Source organism: Cyphomyrmex costatus, unplaced genomic scaffold, assembly GCF_001594065.2.
Source record: "Cyphomyrmex costatus isolate MS0001 unplaced genomic scaffold, Ccosl1.0 scaffold687, whole genome shotgun sequence".
Taxonomy (NCBI): domain Eukaryota; kingdom Metazoa; phylum Arthropoda; class Insecta; order Hymenoptera; family Formicidae; genus Cyphomyrmex; species Cyphomyrmex costatus.
In genome coordinates, this window is record NW_017280252.1 from 129,833 (window position 1) to 139,679 (window position 9,847).

The 9,847-nt window shown below is 36.5% G+C and overlaps 3 protein-coding genes across 3 annotated transcripts in view; 2 read left to right on the forward strand and 1 right to left on the reverse strand.

Annotated features, from left to right (window-relative positions):
- The first annotated feature begins 805 nt into the window (after positions 1-805).
- Positions 806-1,762, forward strand: LOC108780198 (uncharacterized). Its single transcript, XM_018547832.1, has one exon. The coding sequence runs from the start codon at positions 806-808 to the stop codon at positions 1,760-1,762; it is 957 nt and encodes a 318-aa protein (XP_018403334.1).
- Positions 1,763-1,966: 204 nt separating this feature from the next.
- Positions 1,967-4,126, forward strand: LOC108780199 (uncharacterized). The gene is made up of 2 exons (XM_018547833.1): positions 1,967-2,165; positions 2,283-4,126. Exons 1-2 carry the CDS (start codon positions 1,967-1,969, stop codon positions 4,124-4,126), a joined length of 2,043 nt encoding a protein of 680 aa, XP_018403335.1.
- A 1,729-nt stretch (positions 4,127-5,855) lies between these two features.
- LOC108780200 (uncharacterized) overlaps positions 5,856-9,847 on the reverse strand; it is an 11,485-nt gene continuing 7,493 nt past the window's right edge. Inside the window, exons 5-6 of the mRNA XM_018547836.1 lie at positions 6,093-6,377; positions 5,856-6,026 (exon numbers count right to left, since the gene is read on the reverse strand). Coding sequence (XP_018403338.1) covers positions 5,856-6,026; positions 6,093-6,377 — 456 coding nt within the window. The remainder of the gene's footprint in view (positions 6,027-6,092; positions 6,378-9,847) is intronic.

Consider the following 9,847-nt stretch of genomic DNA (forward strand, 5'->3'; position numbering starts at 1 on the left):
GTCAGATAAGTTAACCGAAGTACGGAAGCGTCAGTTATGTATAAATTGCCTGCGTAAGGGTCATTATAAGCAAGCATGCATAGCATCTACTTGTAGATTATGTTCTAGGAAGCATAATACTATGTTGCATATGGAAAAAGAGGAGTCGTTGGAAAATTGAAAGGCACAAGGACAAACATTGTCAAGTACCGAAAAGGCGGCAAATTCTAGTACGATGGTTACGTCGATAGATCCAGTACAGAATTGTGCTATCACGAATAAGGAAGCAAGAGTGACGGTACATGCCGCTAAAGGACCTGATTCAATAGTTTTTATAGCAACAGCTAAAATATTTGTTTGCGATGCGAAGGGCAGATGGAAGGTTTGTCGAGCTATGTTAGATCCCGGGTCTCAGAGCAACATTATAACTAGGAATATTGTACAGAAGTTAGGTTTAAGAACTACCGAGAATATTGTTCCGATTACCGGTATTAATCATATGCGTGTCACAGCTAAAGAATCGGTTAATATAAGAATTAAATCAATGTATAACGAGATTACGACTTCAGTAGATTGTTTAGTTATGCCCGCTATAACCGTAAATCTTCCTCAAGTTAGGATCGATACGCAATTTTGGAATATTCCTGCAGAATTAAGTCTGGCAGATCCCAGCTTTCAGATTCCGGGGGAAATAGATATTCTATTAGGAAGCGGTAAATTTTAGGAAATATTAGGTACTCAACAAAGAAAATTAAGCGACACATTACCGAGACTGCAAGAGACACAGCTCGGATGGATAGTAGGAGGAGAATTGGTTGATTAAAAAATGCGTAATACTGAACGGGTTTGTAATCTCGTTAATAATGAGCTTAATCATCAGGTAGAAAGATTCTGGCAGCAAGAAGAAGTGCAAACAAAGAGGTTGGAGCATAGATATTCAGCTCAAGAGCAAGAGGTTGAAGAATTCTTACAAACAGTAAAGAGAGGTGCAGACGGTAAATACATCGTACATTTGCCTAAAGATGACACTATTATACTAGGTGACTCAGAAATCACGGCGATCAAGAGATTTCTGGCAATAGAGAAAAGACTCAGTCAGCAGCCACAATTAAATGATGAATTCCATCAGTTTCTGAAAAAGTACAAGGAATTAAGACACATGTCATTAGTTACATCTTCGGATTATAATACAACGAAGGAAGTATTCTATTTACCTCATCATCCAGTGATAAAGAACGATAGTGTGACAACAAGATTAAGAGTAGTTTTTGATGGTTCTTCGAAATCGTCAACAGGAGCAGCATTGAATCAAAAGCTATTAAGTGGACCTAACCTTCAACAAGATTTGTGGAGCATAATGCTAAGATTCCGATTACATCAGCATGTAATAACAGCGGACATCAAAATGATGTTTAGGCAGATATGGGTAACGGAGACAGATAGAGATTTACAAAGGATTGTATGGAGGCAAGATCCAACAGAAGCTATTCAAACATACGCCTTGAATACCATAACATACGGAACAACTTCTGCGCCGTACCTGGCAATGCGTTGCCTACAACATCTTGCGACACAGCCGGAAGCAATCACGAGGCCAGCAGCCGCAGAAGCCTTGATGCAGGATTTCTATATGGATGACGTGATAACAGGTAGTCACACCATAGAACAGGCAGTCAAATTAAGAAAAGAATTATCGGAATTGCTGGGAGCTGCAGGATTTGAACTCAGAAAGTGGAGAGCGAGCGATAAAAGAATATTGGCAAAACTTAGCCCAAGAAAGTGAAAAGGAGCCTCTAATGGTTTTAGACGCCAAGCAAAAAACATCAGGCCTACTCTGGAACGCGTCTGAGGATACTTTACAATACTCAATAAAGCTCAACGAAAACGACGAAGCTACTAAGCGCCGCGCCGTATCCTATCGCAGATAACAAGTATTTATGATACTTTAGAAACAATCGGTCCAGTGACGGTAACAGCCAAAATCGCAATGCAAGAATTATGGAAATTGAATATAGACTGGGATGAAATAGTTCCTGATACATTTTATGAGACATGGTCCAAGTATTATAACTCATTGTTGGAGCTTAGTAATCTTCAGATAAGAAGATGTTTTAATCCGCAGAATCTAAATCAAACAATCACTATTTATGGTTTCGGCGACGCATCAGAGAAAGCTTACGGAACTTGTATTTATTGTGTATATAAAACTGAACAAGGAAATTATAAATTTTACCTTATGTGATCAAAATCAAAGGTGGCACCATTATAAAGAATATCTCTGCCTAAATTAGAGCTATGTGCAGCTCTACTACTGGCTCGATTAGTCGTAGCAGTAATTGAAGCAATAAAATTATCAGTAAAAGATATATATTTATGGAATAATTCGACAATTACGCTTAGCTGGATAGCTACTTCTCCACATAAATTGAAGACATATTATGCTAACAGAGTAACAGAAATACAAGCATTAACACCTGGATGTTATTGGAAACATGTGCTATCGTCACAAAACCCAGCAGACGTGCTATCTAGGGGTGCAACAGTGAAGGAGCTGATAGAGGATAAGTTATGGTGGTATGGACCGCAATGGCTTCCATACAAGGATCAGTGGCCCAGCATAGCTGTTAACAGTACAACAGAGATTCCAGAAGCAAAGGAGAAAGTATTATTTACGGTGGTAAGAGAACAAGAAATTTTGCAAAAGTATTCGTCATTTGATAAATTAAAGAGGATTATCGCTTATTGTCTGAGGATGAGAATCAGAGTATCGGAAAAACCTAGGTCAGTAGTCCTATCGGTTGAAGAGTTGCAAAGAGCAGAAATTACTATCTGTCGCATGGTTCAACAAGAGTGCTTCCCAAGAGAGTTGCATAATCTGAAGCGTCAGGAGCTAATGCATCCAAGCAGTCCAATTGCAGCTCTCAATCCATTCTTAGATAAGGAAGGCATCATAAGGGTTGATGGTAGAATAAAACAAGCAGACGTATCACTGGATCAAAACCCAATAGTACTGCCAACTAAACATCACGTTACGGAGATACTGTTAGCGCAAGAACACAAGACGTTGCACCATTGTGGACCGCAACAGCTATTGAGTACCGTGCGAACTAGATATTGGCCACTATCAGGCAGAAGAGAAGCGAGGAAGATGATCAAGAAATGCATTCCATGTTTTCGATATAGGCCGAACATTCCAGAGTTAATAATGGCAGATCTTCCAGAATCTAGGGTTACAGCATCCAGTAGGCCATTTACAGTATGTGGAGTGGACTACGCAGGCCCCTTTAATCTAAGACAGAGCAATAGAAGAGGTAGGATTTCTATCACTAAGGTATACGTAGTTGTTTTTGTATGCTTCAAGACGAAAGCAGTGCATCTCGAGCTGGTGAGCAGCCTGACTATGGAAGCCTTTATGGCAGTATTTCGACGCTTTTGTGCCCGGCGTGGAACGTGCATGCACATTTACTCGGATAATGGTACTAATTTTGTGGGTGCATCAAACGAGTTGAAAGAAACATATGAGTTTCTACGCAAAGAAAAGGATCAGATCGCATCACAGTTAGCTGTACAAGAGATACAGTGGCATTTTATCCCACCACGTTCGCTACATTTTGGAGGACTGTGGGAAGCTGCGGCAAGAGTACAAAAAGTCATCGCTATGAAGGAATTACTCTTTACGTTCGAAGAATACTATACGCTATTAGTTGAAATCGAAGGTGTGTTAAACAGTAGACCTTTGACAGCCTTATTAGCGGATCCGAATGACTTAACACCTCTTACTTTGGCGCATTTTCTAATTGAAGCACCTTTGCAAGGAGTAGCAGAGTGGAATTACCTGGAGACGCAGACTAATCATCTGACTAGATGGCAGCATATCCAAAAAATACGCCAGTATTTCTGGCAACGATGGCAGAAAGAATATTTGCACCAGTTGCAAACTAGAACTCGTTGGCAAAGAGGAGATAATCAATTAGAAAAGGGTGATTTGGTATTATTAATAGAAGATAATATGCCACCATTGAGCCTTGGGCGTATTGAAGAAATACATCCGGGTCATGACAAAATAGTCAGAGTAGTGACCATCCGTACCGCAACAGGAACTGTTAAAAGAGCAGCGAAAAGGATTTGTGCCTTACCCAAAAATTAAAAAATTTTTTATTCCGTTTATCTAATACTTACTATTATACTATATTTAAATACTACTTCTATGTTATTAATATATCCCTTAAGGAACCTGAAGGTAAGAATCTGTCGGCTAGGTATAGCTTTTAAGTTTATTAACTAATTAATTTGTGTTGAAAAATGTTCTTTCAAAAAAGAGCGGCATGTAGAGAATTGTCTCCTTTAAGTTTGTATCCTTGCGTTAGTTGAGGAAAAGGGGGCTCTTTTGTTTTAGTTCGTTTTAGTTCGTGTCAGTTCGTTTCATACGTTCGTTCGTTCGTGCGTTCATTCGTTCGTTATACATTCTTTGTACAAAACGACATATTGGATAAGAAGCATTTTGTGCAATAAAGCATTTATATCACAAGCATAATCACAAGAGTATTTCAAGCATCATTTATTATACCCGAAACACCTGCAGTTGCATCTATTCTACCCGATCGTCATGATGGCTTTTTAATTGTGTTTTTAATTGTATTATCTAATAAATTAATTTGGCTCACGTGCAGTATGCGCGTCATTCAATTTTAGCCGTTTCTCGGAGCATGTTCTATAATATTTATTATATTGTATCATAACATGAAAATATGAAATATAGTGCTCGCGGTGTATATTGTGTGCTAGCTTAGGTAACGTAAACTCGTGTGTATGTTGCGCGGCTGAAATTACACTATACATTTGATATGTTTAAGTATACAAACGTATGACACACTAATGTACGTAGCTATTTACATAAACATACTTCGCTCATATAATCTTACTATTTATATTTATGTGCCAAGGTAATTATAAACTGTATATATTAATATTAAAATTAATAAACCGATAAAAATTTTTTTATTCCTTTAAGGAGGTTCGAGCGTTACTTTGAAGTCAAAAATGCAACTGCAAAAAAGTTGTCATAGTGATTTGGAATCAAGCGCAATATTAGTGTAATAAATTGTGGATATTATTTATGTGCTGTATTCTTAGTAAATTATTAGTGAATAGAATATTAACAAATGTGTAAGATTGTTAACGACTCGAGAAGTCGAGTATACACTTTGCAATGTGGCACTTCGCGACGGGCAATGACATATTATGGTGAGCATAGCAAATTATAAGGGAGAAATGCAGAATCGGTATAAAGGCCGATTTTGGAAACAAAAAGGAAAATAGAATGAAGAGAGAATGTCATTGCTGCTTTTATCGGCTTTGTATCAGTGCCCTGCGGCATTGTCAAGTCTGTTACTACTATTTGTTACCACTAATACAATCCATGAGGTAAAGATAAACTTTGTTACAATAAAGCTTTAAATACATACGGTCAAATCCGATTGTCCTATTTTGTACACAATTGTTGATATTTTATCTGTCAAATCCTAGTTTTTCAAAGTCCTAAGTTGGCTGAGTGTGTATAAATCGGTAATTATCTACTTCGGAACCGCTGTCTCCCATAAGACGCTATGTTAAAATGGTGAATTTCAGAATGACATGACAATAAAACTATACGGTCAATATTGCTTAAATTGTGGGATTATTTGTATACAGTGTTTATCTACATCATATTAAAAAATTAAGTCTTTAAATTGAATTTCGATTAACGCTCGAACCTTCTTAAATTTTCAGTTAAAGTAACAGAATTTTCAGAATCGGGTGATTGAAGCTTTATGCAGTTACTGTTTCTGAAATTTTCTTTCTCACTTAGTAAATTTCAGAAACGATAACTGCTTCAGTCACACGTTTCTGAAAATTCCTACAAAAATTTCTAACAGTGTAGTATTACATACCTGAAGTAATTCTATGTTCGCTTTGACTTCGGAAACGATCTTCGCTCTCATCTTTGTGCACACATATACTTGGACGCTAATAGAATTCATGAACAATGCTGTCGTGTGATCAGCGAGCTAAAATCAATCGATGGGAAATAAATACAGTGTATTTCTTTTATAAAAAATATGTTTTAGAAATACCTTGAGATAAGACAGCGCTTCAAGACCATTTACTACGTCACCCTTAACTAGGAGAAAAAATACGTCCAAATCCCAAGTGTGGGCTATAATCTTGGTCTCTTGAATAGCCCACAATCTCGCCGTATGCACCGAGTGATCCATCCTGTGCAATACGACGATCTGCTCCGACAATGACAGTTCTACCAAGGGTGCTCCTATCACCCATTCGCCGCCCACCTCGCATTCGTTACTGAGCGTAACCAACAGTTGGAACAGCTCAACAAACATTTGACCGGTGTCGGTTTCCTACAAAACAATTAATTTGAATGGTTATTTGTCATCTAACAAACAAAAGGGGGTGCATGGAGTGACGATGTAGAGATAGCATCTTTATGGCTGAACGGTCACTTCAAGCGTCTTACAAGGGGAGAGCGCGAACTTGAAATCACCGATTTTGAAAAGTCTTATATATGTTAAAGTATTCTAGTATTAGAGTACTTTGGTAAAGGGATAAGAGACAACTCAGCTATTTTTGAGAAAAACCGGCTTAAAGTTTACACCGTTATACTTCCCGCGTTAAGCCCATTGTCGAGAAGATGGCGTAGCTCCGGAGCTCAGCTGTAGACTACCAATCTGTCGATTCCTAGATTCGACTCCTGCTTATTACACTTTTTTCCAAAAAGTATTTTTTATTTATATTATTATAACAAAAAACGAAACAGGCTAATGAGAGTCAATACTGCGGTAATTAATGCGACTTAATAATTATTTATTATAAACACAACTTATAACAATAAGTCAAATAATAAATAATTATTAAGTCGCATTAATTACCGCAGTATTGACTCTCATTAGCCTGTTTCGTTTTTTCGTTATTTGACATTCTCGAGAGTTCTATTTTCAATTTTAATTTATTTATATTATTATGTTAAATATGTATTATATTATTATTATATATGTATTATATTATTAAGTAAAATAAAATTAATTAACAATTGTTTTTATTTAACGTTTGTCATTTCACATATACCAGTTATTGCGAGGAATATTATTAAGGCTTCGGTAGTCTAATTGGCTAAGACACTTGCGCGTTAAGCAGGCGATCCGGATTCGACTCCCGGCCGAGGTAACAATATTTTTCGCAATAAGAAAAATATTATTTTCAGATTCAATAAAATGTAATCTTCTTACGGACTCTCTTCTTTAGAAAGACGATGTAAAGTGTTCCCAAGAACAGGTAAATGAGAGTCAACTCAGTTAGTGGTGAGTTATAATCCGTTTATTGGTAAATTAAAAAATTCAACAAATCAAAAAATTATTTCTGAACGTTTTGACTCTTCTTTGGAGTTATCCTCAGCATACAAAATATAAATTCATCCTTATATGATCGAGAGAATGCCACCATCAAATTAGCAGATTTGATGTACAATCTCATATATTGTACACAAGAAAAAGAAAAAAACCATGTTGAAGTTATGGATCACAATTAACGTAATATGTACCATCTTTAAAAACCTACGTGATATTATCTTTATTTACTTAAATCTAATAATATGTATCATTTGTACAAAAGATTTGATATCAGTAGAGTATGATATATAGGCCGGTTCTAACTCACTATGGTTAGTGCGTGTATGTATATGGGGTATGTGTATGTGTGAGGGGGCAGGGAGGGGGAAGTTCACACGGATACAGAGCCGCCACCAGGCGGCGCTGGTGTCGCGCCGGGCCCTAGAGGGAAGGGGGGGTAGTACGTCACAGGGGAGGGGTCTGCGGGAAGGGGGACTTTGTTCCTTCTCTTCTCCCACGTATTGTCTCTCGTACCTATTGCGCTCTCTTTCTACCCCGTTGTCCTCTCTCTCCCGCCTATTGCAGTTCTGTACTTACTATATTGTTCTCTCTCTTCCTCTCGTTCCGTTTCCTTCTCGCACGCGATTTAATTAAACAGATATTTTCGAGTTTTAAGAAATGACTACGCAATCAATTATTTTTCAGTGTAACTGCTATCGAGCATACCGTACAATATATCGTAAGAAGGCACTCTAACCGTATCGAAACCTTTTTTTTTGTCTATAGGGACGACGTCAATAATAACAATAGAGTTTATCTTTACGACTGCGATAAAATCGTCCCTTTGGAAAAGTTGAAACTTGTCGCAATAAATTTAAGACATGTTAGAACACGTTATAGAACGCGCTAATACTTAATTAGAGGAAAGGCTTGGGAAAATGGTAAGTTAAAGAAATATACGTTTAATGTACACATACATTTATTTATTTATTTATTTATTTATTTATCATGTAATGCATGATATACAATATCACCTAAAGCATACATTATTAATTCGCATTCGATATTAGAATTTCTATCATAAATCTTACGCAAAGCATTTACCGCTTCAAATTTATTCACAATACAATTTTGACGTAAAAAAGTCACGAAATATTTAAATTTATCTCTTACACTATTCGTATATTTACACAATTCGAAATATGCATGATCGACGCATTGTTCTAGATCGAGCATAAAGAGTACGGTAGACGGTTTCATATACATGCACTTATACATAAAGATAATTTCACTGTGCTCACATCGCGTATTTTAACAAGTTACATCACAAGGTTTTGAAGCATCAATAATGATGGAGTAGTCGACTGCACCAATCGTTCGACATTGGCCCGTTTTTCGATGAACATCGTCCACGTAGCGTACGGCAGGATGACGCGGGTGCCTCGGGTGTCTCCAATCGCAATTTCCACGTAGGACATCGGTCCCGCGACGATCCCGATCTCCAGAAATTTGTACGCTGCGGGTGTTAGTGCAAATGTCCTCCCCGTAATGTTAAGTGTACTGCAATAAAGAATAAATATAGAATATTTTCATAGATATAGAATATTTATCATAGATATAAGTGATACACTTACAATTCATGTTGAACGTGAGAATCCATACTGATTGAAATCGTTAGAGTGACTGATACAATAATGTTGCGCGAACTGTTTTAAAACCGTATCCCCTCCAATGTTATTAAAATTCGATATCCTCAACAGTATCCTTCACTCTTATAATAGCGGCAATGAGACAAAACATTTCCCAATCCGGTCTGACATGTAAAAATATATGTTGTTGTTTCAACTAATCTATTATATATATATTAGGGTGTCCGTTATTTCCCAAATTTCAAAAATCAGTTTGTTCGCCCCCTAGATCTCTTCTTTGGCACCAAAAATTAATGTAGAAACTCAATATAGTCCGATAAATTAAAATTAAGCCGTGCCACCGAGCACTTCTTTTTTTCCATACAAATAACATGGGGATTTTGCATTTTATCGGCATTTAATTCTCTACGATGACTCTGTCCGTATAAAAAGTCATACCCAACGGAAAATTACTTCAATACGGTGTACTTACAATGAAAAAATTTGGCAGAACTCTAAAAAATTTTTTTGCACTGCGGGTAAGCCTCCAATTAATACGTTTATTTGACATATTTTCATTGAATTTGATTATTTTTTAACAGTTTTTTTTTATACAACCACTGGATTTATGTACCAAATATCAAAACAGTATGTAGTTAATTCCTATTTATAGTGTAGTTGCACTAAAAAATTTTTCAGTGCTATAAAAAACTTTTCATAAAAATTGTTTTATGTGTAATGAATGAAAGTATTTCAATAAATAAGTTTAAAAAAAATTGAAAAATAACAACTAACTATTACTTACTTACTATTTTATTGTTGTAAAGAGATATTCAGCCTGTTGATTCCTCTTACTAA

Bases quoted from the DNA above. Each gene is read 5' to 3' on its own strand.
- LOC108780199 (XM_018547833.1), top strand. From the start codon at position 1,967: ATGCAAGAATTATGGAAATTGAATATAGACTGGGATGAAATAGTTCCT. The intron at 2,166-2,282 runs GTATTTATTGTG...AGCTATGTGCAG, and splicing joins AGAGAAAGCTTACGGAACTT to CTCTACTACTGGCTCGATTA.
- LOC108780198 (XM_018547832.1), top strand. From the start codon at position 806: ATGCGTAATACTGAACGGGTTTGTAATCTCGTTAATAATGAGCTTAAT.